The sequence below is a fragment of the Sapajus apella genome, unplaced genomic scaffold (genome assembly GCF_009761245.1).
Source record: "Sapajus apella isolate SASKATOON/1434 unplaced genomic scaffold, GSC_monkey_1.0 scaffold6, whole genome shotgun sequence".
Lineage (NCBI taxonomy): Eukaryota > Metazoa > Chordata > Mammalia > Primates > Cebidae > Sapajus > Sapajus apella.
The window spans coordinates 24,043,287-24,063,193 of NW_022436946.1; the positions used below are offsets into that span (position 1 = coordinate 24,043,287).

At 38.8% G+C, this 19,907-nt stretch overlaps 1 protein-coding gene across 7 annotated transcripts in view; it reads right to left on the minus strand.

Annotated features, from left to right (window-relative positions):
- The window catches only part of NCOA7 (nuclear receptor coactivator 7), a 157,020-nt gene that overhangs the window by 63,533 nt on the left and 73,580 nt on the right, over window positions 1-19,907 (minus strand). For all 7 annotated transcript variants that reach the window (XM_032274861.1, XM_032274862.1, XM_032274858.1 and 4 more), the window contains one exon: window positions 2,386-2,465. In XM_032274861.1, coding sequence (XP_032130752.1) covers window positions 2,386-2,465 — 80 coding nt within the window. The remainder of the gene's footprint in view (window positions 1-2,385; window positions 2,466-19,907) is intronic.

Genomic DNA, 19,907 nt, shown 5'->3' on the forward strand with positions numbered 1-19,907 from the left:
GACTGGTGTAAGTTCTTTGAAAGCAGAACTGGCTCCACCAGATGAACCTTGAATTATGGGGCAAGGTAAGGAGGCTGGAGGAAGATGTGGACTGGTGAAAGGGCAGAGATGTATAAGGAGAATTAAACCCATCGCTACCTTCAGTATCAAAGGTCCACCTCCTAGATGAACTGTCTCAGACTACTCAAAGGTTACGGTTACAGATTACACTGAAACAGTCTCAAAACCTTTCTAGAAAAAGGATATATTATATGTAGTATGTATAATTTTTTAAATCACTGAAGTAAACAACATATCCATTACATCTACCCTAGACAAAACCATCTCTACTAAAAACAAAGTTAAAAATATTTTTAATACTTATATATTTATATAATATATTCATACTTTTATGAGTAAACATGTAAAACATACTCTGTATGGGGTTCAGAGAGGAAGAAAAACTTTAACAATCAGTAGTTGTTAAAGATAAGATATATATATAGAATTAGGGCACAAACTCTAAGAGGAATGACTGAAAGTAAACCAGAATGCTTGATCATCCACAGTTCAGGAGTAATAAAAGCAATCTGGTAAGTGCTAGCAGGTTCTCTAAGCACAAAATTGAGTTACCTTTTATTTCCAATGACAAGCACAAAAATAACTTGCCAAGTAAAACTCATCTCCACAGCATAAAACAAAGAGGTAGGCCTACCTGCATTACTGATTTGATCACTTGTTTGTATTTAATTAATTTGGAGGTTGATTTTTCTTTTTTTATTGTCACTTCACCATTCAGTATATACTGTAGGAAGTAACTCCTGGCAAAAGCACTTCTCAATTCTTTGGAGGGGCATGTGAATAAAGGTGCTAGACAAATACATACAGATCGTAAGGATTATGGCTTTATAAGTAATATTATTATTAATAATAAATAGAGTCCAACACTTCTCAAGTGCCTATTTTGAGGTAAGGCACTATTCCAGGTGTTATGAGAATCAATAGCACATTTCAGATAATGGTAATATAAAATATAATAATCGCAAATACTCTCTGAAAATGACTGTGCTTATAAACTTTAGAAAGATGCCTAGAGATGTTCACAGAGCACTGAGCAAGAAAACCTGTGCCGGAGACCTTCAATGTGACTCTGCAGAGGCTTGCATAAGATTTACCATTCCAAAAGAAACACCAGCAAAGAATTAGATCCTCCTGCCTGTTTTATATAGGGTCTGGCAGTGCTTACAAATAATGACTACAAAATAAGCACACATTAGGAAAATATACCAGGCAACAGCAATAGCATTTAATTTCTTCTTAGAAGTCAAAGAGAACACTCCTCAAGAGCACTATTTAACAGTGAATTAAAATAGATTCATAACTGAGTGCCCACTTTGTGTGAAGCCTAAGATACATAAGATACAACTCCTGGCCTCCAGGAGCTCATGATGCAGTGACAGAGATGAGCACATGGCACACAGTGCAGAGATGTAGTAATAAACACACACGTAGCATTGTTCACCTATTGCTCAACAATATGGAGACCTACACCCTGCCAGTCACCAGGAATACAATGGTGAACAAAGAGAGGTCTAGTCTTTCTTCAAGAATGTATAAATTAAAGCATGAGATAGAGATTAAAATAACAAGACACTAATGAATCAAGAATGTTAAATTATGTAAAGCAACATGATTCTATGAGAATGTTAAAAAAGGGATCTGGCCTAGACTGGCTGGATAATCTCAGAAGACTGTAATGAACATGGAGAGTAAGGGGATGGAGCTGTCAAGAATCAAGTTCTAGCTTGCATAAATGTAGGAATGATGGAGCCATTGTTTCCTGAAAGAGGACCAAGCATGGGGGAGTAGGTGGATATGCTGAGTAGGCAAATGAGTACATAGCTTTGGAACTTAGAAAGGATGTCTGGGTTGGTGACCTAAAAGTGGTAGTCACTGTTAGAGCAAAGATAATTCAAGCCATCAGTTTGTTTGGGGGTTCTAACAGGGCAACACAGATATTAGAATACCCTTGACCAAAGAACAGTCCTCCTCTATTGGGGAAGGCCATTCTCTTCCTCCAAGCTCCAGAGGGATGCACATGGCGTGGTGAGGGAAGAAGGGAATACCTGCCTAGTCAGCCAGGTCAGCCTAGCAATGCTGGTGGTCAGCAGGGTGACAGATGTTGCAGCCAGATCACCCTCACATTCTCAAGTCACTGGTTTATTTCAGATTCAGTGGGGAGAAAATATAGAGGAAAAAGAAATGTCCTAAAACTGGTCATAAGAAGCTTCATTATTTAATGAGTACACAAGAAAAATGCAGCCAAGGAGCAGGATGTGTCAGGGAAAAGCATTATCTAAATCTAGTGCTATTAACAAACATTTATACCACCTTGGTTATACTTACAGTGTATTCCATGGTCCCATTCGGCTTCTGAACCACCATCTTCTTCTCTTTTTTATCATGTGTTTTGTTTTGATTGTCATCTGAAGATGTAAATGAATAATTTCATTTCCAGGGATTGAAGGCAAGGTAAAACTACCACACATAAAAACTCAATTTCAAGTCAACTGACAAAAGACAGTAATAGGAAAATGGACTAAGGGTCCAAATAGATCATACGCATAGAAGCACACTATTCATAAATGAAGACCTGAATAAATGATTAATATTAACTATAATTAAATAATATAAATAAAAACAATCAGGTAATATTTACAGTTACTAATGGTTTAAACGATAACGTATAATGATTATGTAGTTAGAGTAAAACCAGTTGAGTCACCATATAAATGATGCCTAATGTAAACGAGTCCAGTGTTTTTAGAAAGTAATTTGGCAATATGTAACAACAGCCATAAAAAGGTTTATTCTCTGACTCAGTAATCCTTCTCTTAGGAATTTATCCTAATGACAAATCTGAAAGAAGAAAAAGGCTAGATATCAGCATATGGTCACCGCAATACTATTTAAAACAATGAAAACAAAAAGAATGAACAATATGTCCAACAACATATTAAGTTGGACCATGGATTTTGCTGCTTTTTTTTTTTTTTTTTTTTTTTTTTTGACAGTCTTGCTCTGTCATCCAGGCTGGAGTGCAGTAGCGTGATTCTGGCGCACTGCAACCTCTGTCTCCCAGGTTCAAGCGATTCTTCTACCTCAGCCTCCCGAGTAGCTGGGATTACAAGCATGTGCCACCATGGCCTGCTAATTTTTGTATTTTTAGTAGAGATGGGGTTTCACCATGGTGGCCAGGTGATCTCTAACTCCTGACCTCAGGTGATCCGCCCACCTTGGCCTCCTGAAGTGCTGGGATTATAGGCGTCAGCTACCGCACCTGGTCAGATTTTGCTGTTTTTATAGGTCAAAAATTGTTAGAGTTAAATACATCTCTATATATTAATTCAGATATCAAAAACCCCAGAACTATACTGCAATAGGTAAACATGTGACAAAAAATATAAAATTGAATTAACAATGAAAAGATGCTCCAACCTGTACGTGATCAGAAAAATGCAAATGAAAACAATGTATCATTTTATACCTATTAGCAGGGTAAAATCAGAAAGCTGTATAATTCCAGCGTTGATAGAAATGTGAACCACTACAAGAAATGTAAACTGGTCAGTCATTCCAGAGAATTAAGTATATATAGCTCATATGACCTAGCAATTTAACTCACAGATAAGCATCCTCTTCCAAGAGGTATATATTTTATGTATACCATAAGGGACCTGCTGGAGGATGTTCCTCACAGTATTATCTATGGCAGTGAAGAGCCGGAAGGTAAATAAAGCATGGTAGGGAAGCTCTGGGATTTCAGGCAGCAATTAGAAATAACAAGCCAGAAGCATACACCACAGGTGTAAACAGGTTTACATCAAGAAAAACTGAATGGGATGTTAGTGTCCATCTGTTTTAAACATACATCACAGATGGACACTAAAGAAAAACACACAAATAATTTTCAAAGGCACATAAAAACAAAAACTTATACACATTGAAGACAACAGCATGGTGTAAAGTAGGGGAAGAAATGGAAGTGGAGAATTAGAATAAAAGGGAATGAATGATAAATGACAAGAAGCCCAGCTTGGAGCAGTAATGGTAAACCATGAACTGAGAAGGGCATGGATTAACTCAGCCCTCTGTGCCTGAGGTCACACACACACACACACACATACCCACATACACACACGTAGGGGAGAGAGAGAGAGAAAGACAGAAAGAGAGAAAGAAAGAGAGAGAGAGAGAGAGAGAGAGAGAGAGAGAGAGAGAGAGAGAGAGAAATGTATCAACGATATCATTTCATCTATATCACAAACTTGGAGGTCCTAGATGAAAACTAAGGGGTGACATAGAAACACGAACATAGTTAATTCAAACAGGATTTATCTGACTTTGAAATATTTCCTATTATTTAGAAATTAAAATCAAGAAAAATAAACTTAAATAGATGTTTCCATTACAGTCCTGTTCTGTCATCTATATCTTCAAATCAGAACCATTCATGGAGCCTAAGAGGTCCTGAAAATTCCTCTAGACTAAAAAATGACCTCCCTACCTACAGGCGGCCACATCTAAATTACTTCAGGAAGATGGGACTACTGACTATGCTTTTAGATCTCCAGACAAGAGATTCAAAAACCCAATCACCATATTTTACAAATCTTATGGGAAGACAAATGTAAAAACTGGTTTTCGTGGTTCTTGGCAGGTAAGCAATAAAACATTAACAGTACTTGTCTTTCTTTCCTTCTAAAGAATCTGAAACATTTTAATTGTTTGCTTTTGCTTTGTTTACATGGAAGATGAACACCCCAGGCGAATTCTTCTCATGGTTCCTTTTGGCATTCGGTTCAGTGTTGTTCATTCCTTTTAATATCTTAGCTCCATTTACTTTGTTTCAAACTCTGCCCCTTTTGCTGTCGTCATAAACAGCTGTCCCTTTAGGTCTTTGTGCTTTCAGAGTCATCTCTTTATATCATTTTGTAGGTAGCTTCCTATTTCTAGAGCCAACAATATGCTTCCTTCTTCCCACACCTGGCAGCTTCTGGCCAAGGCCCTTCCATAAGCTGTAGACAGTTATCTCTGGTCCCAATGGGGAGTGTGACTGAAAGCCACCAACTGGTGAGTTTACATATTGCCTAGCTACAAAAGAAAAATGCATGTTGTCTGAGTCTTTCAGAATAAACTGAAATGTACAGCTGAACTAGAACAAAAATTAAATTACCTTCCATTGCCACAGAAGGCTAGAAAAATGTCAAGTATGTAATATTACTAAAGGAGAAAAAAATTTCCTTCAGAGTCTAAGACTTTGAAACCATGGAGATAAAGACCATGACACACCCATCCTTAAATGTCTTGTGCCATTTTTTTTGAGACTTGGATTCGTTCTATCACCCAGGGTGGGGTGCTGTGGCACTTACACGGCTCACTGCAACCTCCACCTCCCAGACTCAAGCAATCCTTCTACCTCAGCTTTCGAGTAGCTGGGATTACAGGCACACACCACCACACCAGGTTAATTTTTGCATTTTTTTTTTTTTGTAGAGATGGGGCTTCACCATTTTGCTCAGGCTGTTCTCAAATTCCTAGGCTCAAGCGATCTGCTCATCTTGGCCTCCAAAAGTGGTGGGATTATAGGGTGAGCCACTGCATCTGGCCCTGTTTTGTGTCTTAATATAATACCTGGTATATGTAGTTGAATAAACCTTCCAGTACACATTAATAAGCCTGATGAGTTTGATTGTGAGGCAACACTTTTCACTGATGTAGCATCACACCAAGCAAATCATATGCACCTGCCAAAGCCACAAGGCAAACACTACGTTTTACAGTTGGTTCGACAGAGAAGCAAAGAGGATCTAATTTAATTGTCTTTATATCATTATAGCTCAAGGTCAGGTTTCATATTGCTTCCGAAATAACTGTTCTGCAGTGAGTTGAAAAGATGGTCAACTATGTGTCTCAGTAAGTGAAGTTCTGTGTGTCTTACCAAGACGGGTTCTTCAGCACATAGTCCGCAAAGCTCTGGAGGGGCTTCTGGCCCCGGTGAGATCTAGCACAAGACATGAGCTGCCCTGGGAAAGGGCCGCTCCACTGTGCTTTAGGATGATGCTCCAACCCTACTGTTTCAGGCAAGGATCCATGCCCATCCCAAATGGTGCAACTGTCTCCCAATGACACTGACCTTTCCAGCTTCAGGCCTCCTCACACACCTTTCTACCTACCCAAATTCTGACCCTCCCCCTGTGTATAAGAACCTGAGGCCAATGACATAAAAGTATCTACTGCCAAGGGGAAAGTTGGCCAAATGTCCCTCAGAAGCCATTTAGAGCAAAGCAACTGAACCTCATACCAGCCCACCTCTGAAATAAACTCTTCAGAGCAAGTTTTCCCCAGTCCAATAAGGAGTACAGTAACTATAACGAAACTGACAAAAACCCTAGGGGAATAAAACATAGGTCCTTCAGCCTAGTCCATCTCTTTCTGCATAAATCCTGGAGGTAGGAGCTAGAATGGGGTATCTGTGTGGACCTCAACCCAAGTGGAGCTTGGTGCCTTGTCCTAAGTCTTGCCACCTCCCTTACACCATAAAAGGGCATGGAGTGTCCAGAACGCAAGGCTCTGGGCTCCTGCATCTGATGCGATCCCTGATACAAATTTACAGAAAGAAGACTCTGCTCTCTCCATGCACTGGGGCAAAAAGAAGATGCTACCTAGTAGTATGACTGAGGTCTGGCGGGGGCATGACAGCCAGATGTCACATCTTGTATCCCTTGTAGTGATGATACTGAAGTCTTGGATGAGGCTATGACATCAAGAGAATAAATTTAACAGGAGGCCTGAAGGTTTCGAACAGAAGCTAAGGAAGGCTTAGGTTTAAGAAGTGAAAAAAATATGGCTGATATAAAAGGGAGAAAAGCAATTAGAGGGATGGGAAAATGAATGCAATGTCACAGAGGCCATGGAAAAAAGGGAGGTGGTGTTAACACTGTCAAATGCTGCACAGAGGCCCAGAGATGGAAACCTGGAAACGGATGACTGGAATTCACAGAGAAGTTTTAGAAGTAAAGGGAGCTCAAGACAGACGCTGCCAACATCATCAGTAGAGTAGGGGTAGGGTCATCTGATAAAATGTAGTGGAGTGAAGACAGGACTGAGGGAGTAAGAGCAATGAGATTTGGAAGAGTTACTATGGCAAAAATGAGGTTTCAAAAATGTGAACATTAAGAAGCAATATTACACTCTGGGGTAGGGTCTCAATACCAGGGTAACAGGCCGTATAAGAAGTAAGCAAATAAATGGCCACCTGTGTAGCTGTGAGGCACAGAGCACGGCAGCTGGAGCTGGATGAGCAGCAGCTGAGAGGCAGTGAGATGCTGGAAGAGTTAGGGGAATGGCATGATGAATTAGTTTCCTAATGCTGCTGTAACAAATTGCTACACATTTGTGGCTCAAAATAAAGCATAAACACAGATTCATTATTTTACAGTTCCATAGGTTAGAAGTCTGGCATGGGTCTCATTCCTTTCCTCTGGAGGCATTAGGGAAGGACTGGTTCCCTTGCCTTTGCTTACTCTTGCAAGTGGGCTACTTTGGGACCTGGAAGCAGGGCCTCGGCTCAAGGCCCTGCTTTTATCCACAGAGCCAGCAATGCTGCAAGAGTAGTCTCACGCTCTCTCTCCTGCCTCCCTCTTCCACTTTTAAGGTCCCTTGTGATTGCACTGGGCGTGTTGATAGCCCTGGGAGGTCTCCTTAAGGTCAGCTCATTAGCAATCTCAGTTCCATCTACAGCCTTGATTCACCTTTGCCATGTAAACTAACAGGTTTGGGGAAATAGGACATGGGCATCTTCAGGGGGTCAGTCTACCCGCCACAAATGAAGAACAGATCTGTGGGAAAAGACAAAAAAAGAAATTGAAATTCAAATAAGGGATTTCTGAATGTTGAAGTAGTAATGTGAGATGTGGACATTGAGTATGCTGGTCAGGGGAAGATTGTGGAGGGTGTCAAGAAATGCAGAGCTGGCTAGATATGCTGGTTCTGAGAAAAACCAGCTAGAACAAGTCAATACATAATGTCCTTCAAACCTGAGCATCTGGCTCCTACTACAGGCCCCTGGGGACTGGGTAAAGTCGGGACAGTGGACATGATTCATTATTGTGCTTAAAAACAGAAACTGTAGAGACATCTGTAAATTCCCTGGATCTTGATTCCATAATTTCTATATAGATACAGGAAGGGAAGAAATGATAGTATGTAGCCTTTTTTTCTGTTATTAACAAGTATCTGAACAAGCACAAACAGAGCTTTGGAAAATTACCAGGTTTTTAAATTATATCAGTTCCACTTCTGCATGGGCCTACGCTTACTATGTGCCCCTTCTTTCTTTACTCACCCGTGAACAACCAGCTCTCCCCTCCATCTATTTCTAGCATAAGAGCATCTGAATGGGGCTCAAGAGGCTGACAGCAAAGGACCATCAGTGACTCTGCTGAAGAGGGAGGATAGTTCCTATAACATCCAAATAAGGGAAATTCAAAGAGGCAAAAATTGTCTGTGTCTCTCTAGATTTTTCAAAGAAAGGAGTACCCTGATTTATGAACAGGAGACCCTGTTTCCAATGACAGGCATGTCCCTATAATGGAAACTGATGTATTTAGCTATGATTGCTGAACCAGTCTGATGATATTAATTATAAAATCAAGTCATGTACCATCTCATTTATGTCATCAACTACCTTCCTGATCACAATTTGGTTTAGGAGTCAAAATGACCTGGGTTTAACTAGCAACCCTGACACATCGTCATAGCTGTATGATGTGAAGAAAGTTAGCTGAAATCTGTCTGCATCAGGTTCTTTATCTATAAAATGAAATGTTGAGAAAATTAACCTGATTGATGCAGTGTTTATCTCAGAGCCTGGCAAAGAGTACATGCTTAACAAATGCTATTGCTATTAATAATAATTTAGCCAACACAAGTAAATAGCAATTTGAATAGAGCAGTATGTTAAAACAATTATAAACTATGAGCAAAAAGGTTTCATCCAGAAACACAGGAGTGATAGAATATTAATATAATAGAGCTTTATAAATTGTTTAAAGGGGCCAGGTTGGGTGGCACATGCCTGTAATCCCAGCACTTTGGGAGGCTGAAGCGGGTAGATCACCTAAGGTCAGGAGTTCGAGGCCAGCCTGGCCAACAGGGTAAAACCCTGTCTCTACTAAAAATTAAAATTAAAATTAAAAAAATTAGCCGGGTGTGGTGGCACACGCCTGTAGTTCCAGCTACTCAGGAGGCTGAGACAGGAGAATCACTTGAAGCCGGGAGGTGGAGGCTGCAGTGAGCTGAGATCGAGCCACTGCACTCCAGCCTGGGTGACACAGTAAGACTCCATCTCAAAAAAAAAAAAAAAAAATTGCTTAAAGGAGAAAAAAATCTGATCATTTAGACATGCTAAAAAAGCACTTGATGAATTAAACAGCCATTATTCTATTTTTAAAAAGAACAAAAAATTCCAACTGTTAGAAAACTTAGAGTGAGCTTCTTTAATGATGAATTTTTAGTTATTCTGATATTCACTAGAAATATGCTTCTGAAAAAGCAACGCAATGCTAAAGAGTATATATGAAAAGGAATTTCTTCATAGGAATGAAAACTGAATGACTTCATGATGTCATTCCAGGTCTACAGTAGTGGGCTTATTACATAGACACAGCACTGGTGAGGCCCGACCCCACCACCGCTTTCTAGAATAAAAATTTCAGGTGAGCAGAGGGAAAGACACCCACAGGCGCTGCATGAGCTCCACCCTCTTTCTTTTGTTCCAGTTGTGCTAGGAAAGGCAAGTGCCTAAGAGCAAATCTTTTAAGGTTTCTGGGTATGGTATCCACCAATTCAGTGGTATCCACTAAATTACAACATAGAGGCGAACCTAATGTGCGGCTAAACCACAAGTATTTCAGGTCATAAAGAAAAAAGCCTTGTAGTGGAGGTAAAAGCAGTAACATTACAAACATAATGGAAATTCCAGGATAAAGAGGGAATCCCTGACATTTATCAGAGGCTACCCTGCACAGCACCACAAGGCAATCTCTGTGCTCGAATGTGCTACAGGTACCCACACGCTCAATGTCTCTTGAAAAATTAAGCACTGTTTTAACCTCTCGTAAAGTACACCTGTGTAAACTGAGATGAGCTCTTATATCAGAAACCAAAAGCAAAGTAATTTTTTTTAAAGTAAAACATTATCAATACCAATTTATGGTTTATACCCAACTTTGTTCTGAAATCTCTAGTCAAAGCAACAAATGAAATGTTTAAAATATTTAAAAGAAATGAAAATTTGGTCATTAGCTGATAACATAATTGTCTACCTAAAGAACCAATATTATCCTGAAAATGTCAAAAATTCATAAAGTTGTTCACTAAGGTGGCCAGATATAATAATTTTTTATACTTGTAACAGAAGTCTAATTGGAAAAGTCCCAGGCACAGAGGTATCAAACTATAAAACATATAGGAATAAATATAACAAGACAATTATAAGATATATAAAAAAATTAAAATGCTTAACTGAAGTGTATAAATGGATATAATACTCCTAAATAGGAAATCTCATCTGTAAATAAATATTTCACTTTTTAAAAATTAATGTTAAAAAGCAATTTAAATAAAAAATAAATTTTATGGCAATGGAACTCTTTCCAAATTGATAACCATGTTTATCTAGAAGCATATACACATAAGACTATTCAAAATTACTTTTCAAAGAGAAGTGAGGGTAAGAACACTCTACTGATGTTGAAATACATGATTATAAAGCCACAGCAATTAAAACACTGCAGTGATATCACCAAAAAACAGAAATTTCGTGAAAATAAAAGCACCATTATAAATGAGAAGAGGCTGGTTTTCACCATAAATATCACGTAATTTCACATTGGAGGGAAGGTTTTGGCATCAGATAGACTGTGAATGAGAGTCCTGGACTACCATCTGCTCACTACTAACCTTGAAGAAGTAACTTAAAGACAGTCTCCCAGTGTACAAAATGGGGATGCTGCTGGATTCCCAAAGAGTTATCATAAGAATTTGATAAGGTGATTCAGAAAAAGCACTTTGTAATGTGCATAGTAAGGGCTCAAGGAACTTTAAAAATTATAATTAAACGAAGCTAGTGAATAATGGCTAAGATTTCGAGAAAAATTTGGACTACTCTTGAATCAATGCAGACAAATTCAAGACTGAATATAAAAAAATAAACTTTTATGTCTTTGAAGAAAATACAGCACTTGTATTTGCCTAAAGAAATATCCTCTTGGCCAGGTGCAGTGGCTCACACCTGTAATCCCAGAACACTGGAATGCTGAGGTGGAAGGATTGCTTAAGGACAAGAGTTCAAGACCTGGGTAAGATAGGGGGACTGTGTCAAAAGAAAAGAAAGGAAAAGAAAAGAAAGAAAAGAAAAGAAAAAATAAAAATAATTAGCCAGGTATGGTGGCACATGCCTATAGTCCCAGCTACTTGGGAGGCTTAGGTGGGAACACTGCTTGAGTCCAGGAGTCTGAGGCTAAAGTGAACTATGATTGCACCGCGGCACTCCAGCCTGGACAACAGAGTGAGACCCTGTCTCTAAAAAACAAAATAAACAAATAGTTTTTAAAAGAAATAATATCTTCTCTATTGGTGATACATACTTCTCAAATTACTGACCTGACTCTATAAAAAGCACAATTAAAACTTTCAATATTGCTACTGAATAAGCACTTTAAGAGAAACTTCTGGAAAACCTAAAGTATAAGCTGTTACAATTAAATTTAAAAAAAGATGTGTCAGGGAAGAACGAATCCTATACTCAACATAAACTCTGTTTTTTTTAACTTCTGGTACAAAGAAAAATGTCAGTAAATGTTACTTTCCTTCCTTCAAGCAAGTCACAAGCAACATAGTCCTCGACTAAAATGAGTCATACTGTGGTAAAATCTAGAATGCAAGTGCTTAAAGCACAGGGAAGTTATCAATTTTATAAAATGTTTTACCCTAGAATCTACTACCACACTTAGCACGGAGAAGGTCCTCCTTGTGTGTGGGAAAAACTCAAGCTTTGGTGCTAAAGAGGGCAGGGCATGAATCCTGGCTCCATGCTAGCCGACAGTAGACCCCTGGCCAATTACTCAGCTTCTCAGTTTTTATATTTGTAAAGTGGTCTACATTTTTTGTAGCAGATCATCATGAGTTCGAAATTGAATACTGAAATAAAGGATCTAACAAAAGGGGATATTCATGGAAAATAGTTCTTTCTGCCCTTCCTCATGTCTGATGTTGCTTCTCCTCTCCTTCTTACCCTCTTTCCCACTCTCCAAAATATTTTTAAAAATAGCTTTTTCTTTCATAAATGGATCAAAGACCTAATTGTGTACATTAACACTTCAGAAGAAAACTTTAGAGAAAATATGAAAGCCAATTTCACATAAGTCAAAACTATATACAGCCATTGTCTTAGTACATTCAGGTTGCTGTCACAAAATGCCATTAACTGGTGGTTTATAAACAACAGGAATTTATTTCCCAGAGTTCTGGACACTGGGAAGTCCAAGATCAAGGCACTGGCAATCTCAGCGTATTTTCCCTCATACTGGTTCGCAGACAGCACATTCTCAACCAGGCAGCTCTCTAAAGTCTCCTTTCTAAGAACACTAATCCCAATCATGAGGTCCCACCCACATGGCCTCATTACTTCCCAAAGGTCCCACTCCTCATACTATCACCTTGGGGAATAGGATTTCAACATATAAATTTGGGGGTGGGTGAGGGAGACACAAATATTCAGACCATAGCAGTCATTTAAAAATACAAATAAATAAAATGAATAAAGGTTATCCATTTTCCCTCCCATCAGAGAGGCCAATGTTTGCATTCTGGTGAATATACTTCTAGAAACTCTCCATACCTTTTTATATGTACGTAGGTGAATTATTTTTTTAAACAAAAATGGAATCAATCAGTAACTATTGTCAACCCACTTTTTTACTTTAGTGTTTTGTGAAAATTTCCCGAATCATTAACTATTTTTCTACTTCATTTTAAAATGGCACACAGCATTCCATTTTATATCATTTGTGTTTTGTTTTTCATTTTCCTGGTATTTTAAACAATGCAATGATAGTTACTGCAGTTAAATCTTCTAATATGCCCATGACTGTTTGCTTAGGATGAATTTCTGAAAACAGAATTGATGGCTGGGTGCAGGGGTGCATGCCTGTAATCCCAGCACTTTGGGAGGCCAAGGCGGGCATATCACGAGGTCAAGAGATCGAGACCATCCTGCCCAACATGGTGAAACGCCACCTCTACTAAAAAAAATACAAAAATTAGCTGGACGTGGTGGCACCTGCTGTAGTCCCAGCTACTTGGGAGGCTGAGGCAGGAAAATCGCTTGAACCTGGGAGGCGGAGGTTGCAGTGAGCTGAGACTGCGCCACTGTACTCCAGTCTGGGAAACAAGAGCAAAACTCCATCTCAAAAAAACAGAAAACCAGAATTGCTGGGTCAAAGAGTATGCAAAAAGATTCTTGATAAAAATGGCCAAACTGTCCTCAAAAAAAAAAAAAAAAAAAAAAACCCTGACCATAAGCATCAATGTATTTTCTAAGATTTGAATGTTGTTATGTCCCCCTAAAATTCACAAGTTGAAATCCTCACCCACAAGAATGTAGTATTAGAAAAAGGGGCCACTGAGAGGTGATAAGGTCATCTTGACCATACCCTCATGTGGGATTGCTCTTATAAGAGAGGCCAAAGACCCCTCACCCTTCTACCATGTAAGCTCAGAGTGAGAGGATGGTGGTCTATGAAGATACAGGCTCTCAACAGACTACAAATTTGCCAGTGCCCTGATCTTGGACTTTCCAGCCTCCAGAACTGTGAGAAATACATTTCTGTTATTTATAAGCCACCCAGTATATGGTATTTTGTGGATCAAGCAGCCCAAAGTCAGAATTAAGGTATTTTTACTCTTTTATCCTTTCTAGTTTACTTCTAATTTGATTTTTCAAAACTTAAAACCATTGACTGCACTTAGTTTATCTGCTGTCTTCCCCTGAGCCCAAACCATATTTGGTGATTTCTCTTAACGACAAGATATTTCATAATGCAAATGATTATAACAAGACAGACTAAATAGGGTATGAGGTTTGCATTATACAGACCACTATGATTATAATGGAACTAAATTCAGAGTCCAAGCTCATATGCAGTACAACAGGCTTGTTAAGACATGGTTGCTGTGTACAGAGATTGTACCTTTTTGTTCCAACAATGACAAGAATGGGTTATAAAACACTGTGTTAATGAGAGTGCTAGGACTATGAGAGGTCAGGACAGGAGTGTCCCTTGAAACAAAGCTGGTGCAATCACAGGTATACTCAAGGGTGTTTGTTTTACAGCTACTTCATTGTGGATATTTATACTCCCTAACTACTGGAATTTCTAAGGAATTATAACACTGATTTCTAGATTCTAAATTCCTTTTCCCTTTAGGAACAATTTTCTATAGGACATGGTTTACTGTATTTTTAATATTTTGAGTTAAGTAAGTTTTTTTGTTTTATTTTTGAGACAGATTCTCTGTCCCCCAGGCTGGAGTGCAGTGGTGCGATGTTGGCTCACTGCTTCCTGGATTCAAGCGGTTTTCTTGCCTCAGCCTCCCGAATAGCTGGGACTACAGGTATGCACCATATGTCCAGCTAATTTTTTTGTATTTTTAGCACAGACAGGGTTTCACCATGTTGGCCAGGCTGGTCTTGATCAGGTGATTTGTCTTGGCCTCCCAAAGTGCTGGGATTACAGTCATGAGCCTCCATGCTTAGCTGCAAGTAAAGTAGTTTTTGCAAACAGTGTGAATGGAAAAGTGATAGAGCTAAAAACAGAAGAGAGAAAAAAAGAGGAACAACAGTCCACTGAAGCCCACAACAGCAAAAATCCTGTTCACACGGGCACTGCCAAAATGACCTAATTTGTTCACAAATTTGTTTAAGGTAATCTATGACACAAAGGTATCTTTTCTGAGTCCTTCTATGCCTGAGAATGTCTTGTCTTTGACCTTGAGAAACAACTTTTACCTCACAAGTCTGAAGAGATTTTAATTCCTCTGACATTCACCACTATGAAGAAGTCTGTGTTTTTTTCTTTGCTCCTTTGTAGATAATGTTTTAAAAAGATCTTCTCTTTATCATTTATTTATGACCTGTAAACATTTGCTACAGTTATTCAGAGGACTGAGTTTACCCCATAATTCTGCCTAACTAAGGTAAGCTCTTTTGATTTCTCCACGTAGGCATGAGTTTTAGCTCATAAAACCGTTTTCTTATGATTTCAGCTTTGATGACAGCTTCTACTCCCATGGTTCCGTCCTCTTCACCAAGAACACCTTGGATCCTCAGACTCTTCATTCACGCCTCCCATATCTGTTGTCTTCTCTTATCACTTTCATTCCTTCAGCCACGCTGCATGCATTCTGGGGGCACACGTAGGTTTGTCCTCTAACCACCCAGGTGTGTCACAAAAACACTAATTTGACTTCATTGATGGTCCCAAGAAGCACAGGCCTATTTTCATCCAAATAATTTCCATTTATTTTATACCCAAATCCCTTAAGCCCATTCTACTTGATTAAAAAAATATACTAATTGGATTCTTGGCATCCTTTTTCCACACGGAAGTCCATTTTAATCCTGTATTCTTTGATGTTTTAAGATCTAAAGTACTAGGGTGATCATTACTTTTGAACAGAAGCGCAATGCTATTAGACGTTTGTGGCTTGACCTGTTTATGTTTGAAAGTTTATTTATCAAATATAACATAACCTTGGCTTTCTGAACTCGCCATGTGAAACAAAGACAAATGATGGATATAAGATCTTCACACATGTAGTTAGAAAAAAAAATTAAGGAAAAGTAATCTGTGTATGGAAAAGTGTTGGGTTCTTTGCGGGAAATAACTTAGTAGTCTGTTACCTCCATGTTGTCATAAAAAACAAAAACAGATAGCAAAAGTAGAAGATTTCATTTATTATTTTCTTAAGTTTGAGTTCCAGAGGGAAAAGTAAAATTTGAAATGATTAATATAGACATTATAGATTTTTTACTGAAAGCTAAATTCATTCTTTGAACTGCAGAGGTTCTCTTTAAATAAATCTTTGACTATGATAATCACAAAATGAGCTTTGTTTTCTTATTAAGTCGTTTAGGTTTGTTATAATAATCTCCCAAGTACAATTTTCTTAAAATTCAACTTCACTATCCAAGATCTTGGTATTCACCTTTTATATTAAAATATTACATAATCATAATATTTTATTTTATTCCAACTTAGTCTTGTTCCCCTTATTTATAAAATGTGTCCATCTCTCTCCAATCTTATGGCTGCACAGCTGTTTCAAATGAAGAACTTCAATGCACTGAAATTTTACCCATATTTGTAAAATTTTGTTTCCTATCTTCATATTCTTAGAGGCAAAGATGTTCATTATTTTAAGATTAAGAAACAATAAATTCCCTAAAAAAAAAAAAATCTGGGCTGGGCACTGTGGCTCATGCCTGTAATCCCAGCACTTTGGGAGGGTGAGATGGGTGGATCACTTGAGGCCAGGAGTTCGAGACCAGCCTGGCCAACATGGTAAAACCCAGTCTCTACTAAAAATACAAACATTAGCTGGGTGTGGTGGTGCATGCCTGTAATCTTATCTACTTGGGAGGCTGAGGCATAAGAATCACTTGAACCTGGGAGTAGAGGTTGCAGTGAGCTGAGACTGTGCCACTGCGCTCTAGGCTGAGCGACAGAGCAAGACTCTGTCTCCACAAAAAGAAAAAGGAAAAAAAAAGTATCCTATGATATAGTTCATGTCGATTTAATATATTTTGAAATTGTAATATAGACCAAATATCTTTTAATATACTTATATACATTCCAAGGTACTTGTGTCAAATCTAACTTAATACCTAATTTTGAAAAATACAAGACCCATTATCACCAAAGAATTTCTTAAGAGTTTACCTAAACAGAACAAATGAAAAAGGACTCCTCTATATATTACTAAACACAAATGAAAGCACAGAAGGGCTCAGTTCACCCATTCTAGAGGGTGTTTTTGGTGCTCACTGTGTGGCAGGTGCTGCGCTAGGTGTTGGATCTAGATTTATCTGATGCCATCTGCCTCAATGTAATCACTCTGCTTCCTTTCTCATACTCCCCTCTCAAAACCAAAACATTTTTAGAATCAGCACCATGTTGTTATAATGAGGCAATTCTAGTGACTCAATCTTTCCAAACCATCCTTTATTAATATCTTAACTGTTCTGTTTTCCTAAGTGTCAGTAGATAGCAATGAATTATTACCCAAGGATTAAGTGAGGCACAGATAAAACCAATTTAAGAAGTAAAAACATTATTTTGTCAAAATACGCTTCTTTAAATCAGACAGGTCATGTTATAGATGTGGACTAGATACCTACAGAAAGTAATTACTTCGTTATATACTGCTTATAGAACTTTATATTTGTCTAATGTTTTCGTTTTTTTGCAAAGACCTTAGTTTTACTTTATTTTCAATTCTCTTTATTTTCTGATTAATATTAAAAATAACTTTACTATGTGTAATATGCAAAAAAACTGCCTTGCAATATCTGTAACCAGAGAAAGCAACTATCAACATATTGTTATATATCCTCCTAGTATTTTGCTTTATACAGTCATTATTATTTATTGTCCATTAACTTTTGTACCTGGCACCTCAAAAACATCTCCAAACATAAATTTATTATCTTCCTCCTTCCTTCTTAAGCTTCCTAGTCTGTCGGTTTTTTACTCTATTCTTTTTCTCCTTCACGCACTACACTGATCATCAAATGCTGCTATATGCCCCTTCAATGTGCCCCTTCCCCTAAGCCCTAGTCTCAGATCAGCACAGTTTGCCTTCTTCATGTTAGATTCATCACAGAGTTAATGAAAAACTAAATGTAGAGCAAACAAAAAGTAGAGAATTTCCTTTTCTCTTGACCTTCACCTCCAATGACTCCTCACTGATTACAAGGTAAATCCCAAATCCTTAGCAAGCCAGCAAGATCTTCCCATTTTCAAGTCTTTTCTTTCCTCCCAGACCAGAGCCACTGAAAGCAGCAGTGAACTGGGATGCTCTTGACTTGAGGTCTGATGCTCCATCTAGTGGTAGAAAACAACCCTTTGGGATGGGATTGAGGGAAACACGCCAGGTCAGAGGCTGGGAGAGCCAGCAAACCTGCCAAGATGAGTTTGTCAGCTGTAGTCAAATTTGGAAAGGGTCAAGGAGCCCTGGAAGTCCACCTAGAGGTTTTATCTAAGCACTGGGCTCTCCTGAGGAAATGCCTCAAACCTCCAAACCGGTTGCTATCATTGTTATTCTTGAGAGATGGTAAGCTATAATGGCATTTCTTTGTCTTTGTTTCTTTGTCTGTTTTTTACAGAGTCAGTGTCTCACTCTGTCACTCAGCCTGGAGTGCAGTAGAGCTGTGCACTCTCCAATTCCTGGGCTCAAGTGATTCTCTCACCCTTAGCATTCCAAGTAGCTGGGACTACAGGCATGTGCCACTACACCTGGCTAATTTATTTTTTGTAGAGATAGGATCTTGTACGTTGCCAGAGTTGGCTTTGATCTCCTGGCCTCAAGAGATCCCTCTACCTCAGTCTCCCAAAGTGCTGGGATTACAGATGTGAATTACTGAGCCTGGTCACATTTCTTTACTTATTGCTACCAAATAAAATCACAGGATACTTCTGACCCAATGACTACACTAGTACCTATGTCCTTCCAGAATTTTCTTGAAACTCAAACAATTAAAAATAGAGCATTTATCTATGTATAAATTATTCCTTTCAATGCACACTTAAAGAACCCCTGTCATGCTGAAGACACTACACAAATTGACTATTCTAGGGTCTAAGTCACTCCAGGCTGTACATAAGTAATCAAATACATCCATGATAACAATGAAGAAAGAAGTCTAACCTGGACAGGGATAGGGAGGGCTTCTGGAAGAAATGATGACTGAGCTGGTTTTGTTAGTTAAGTAAGAGTCAGTCAGGTAAAGAGTGAAGGGCATTGTTTCAGATTCAGCATTACACATGCAACAGAGTATACCACACAAAAAGGCTAACCTAATACAGCAAGAAATCATTTAAAAAGTTGGAGGCGGGTGGGCTGGGCACGGTAGCTCATGCCTGTAATCCCAGCACTTTGGGAGGCCAAGGTGGGTGGATCATGAGGTCAGGAGATCGAGACTATCCTGACCAACATGGTAAAAACCTGTCTCTACTAAAATATATATATATATATATATATATATATATATATATATATAAAATACAAAAATTAGCTGATGGTGTCATATGCCTGTAGTCCCAGCTACTCAAGATGTTGAGGCAGGGCAATTGCTTGAAACTGGGAGGCAGAGGTGCAGTGAGCTGAGATCATACCACTGCACTCCAGCCTGGCAACAGAGAGAGACTCCATCCCAACCCCCCACCCAAAAAAAACGGATATGCTTTGGGGGTGGGCACAGTGGCTCACACCTGTAATCCCAGCTACTCAGGAAGCTGAGGCAGGAGAATTGCTTGAACAGAGGCAGAGGTTGCAGTGAGCTGAGACTGTGCCATGGCCCTCCAGCCTGGGCAACCAAGCAAGACTCAGTATTCAAAAACACATATGTGTGTATAAATATATGCTTCGGAAGGCAAGGCAAGAGGATTGCTGAAGGGTAGAACTTTGAGGCAGGAGGACTGCTTGAGGCCAGAAGCTTAATACCAGTTTTATAGTATGAACCCATTTCTTCCTAAAACACACACACACACACACACACACACACACACACACACACACACACA